The 422-nt window shown below is 54.7% G+C and overlaps 1 protein-coding gene across 1 annotated transcript; it reads right to left on the reverse strand.

Moving 5' to 3' along the window:
* Positions 1-3: 3 nt before the first annotated feature.
* LOC106944521 (gamma-gliadin-like) lies at positions 4-418 on the reverse strand (the record flags this gene model as incomplete). Its single annotated transcript, XM_015027558.1, has 1 exon — positions 4-418. A coding segment is annotated over one exon (415 nt), but the record flags the coding sequence as incomplete, so codon positions are not given.
* Between the last annotated feature and the right edge of the window lie 4 nt (positions 419-422).

Here is a 422-nt window from a genome sequence, read left to right on the forward strand (position 1 = left end):
GGATCTGAGGTTGCTGGGGGCTCTGAAGTTGACGTTCCTGGGGGTTCTGAGGTTGCTGAGGGTAAGGGATCTGAGGTTGCTGGGGGCTCTTAAGTTGACGATCCTGGGGGATCTGAGGTTGCTGAGGGTAAAGATTCTGAGGTTGCTGAGGGTAAGGGATCTGAGGTTGCTGAGGGTAAGGGATCTGAGGTTGCTGGGGGCTCTGAAGTTGACGTTCCTGGGGGTTCTGAGGTTGCTGAGGGTAAAGGATCTGAGGTTGCTGAAAGTTAAGATTCTGAGGTTGCTGAGGGTAAGGGATCTGAGGTTGCTGGGGGCTCTGAAGTTGACGTTCCTGGGGAATCTGAGGTGGATGAGGGTAAGGGATCTGAGGTTGCTGGGGGCTCTTAAGTTGAAGATCCTGGGGGGTCTGAGGTTGCTGAGGG

Source organism: Poecilia latipinna, unplaced genomic scaffold (assembly GCF_001443285.1).
Source record: "Poecilia latipinna isolate Pla-1442-1.1 unplaced genomic scaffold, P_latipinna-1.0 Scaffold13811, whole genome shotgun sequence".
Taxonomy (NCBI): Eukaryota; Metazoa; Chordata; class Actinopteri; order Cyprinodontiformes; family Poeciliidae; genus Poecilia; species Poecilia latipinna.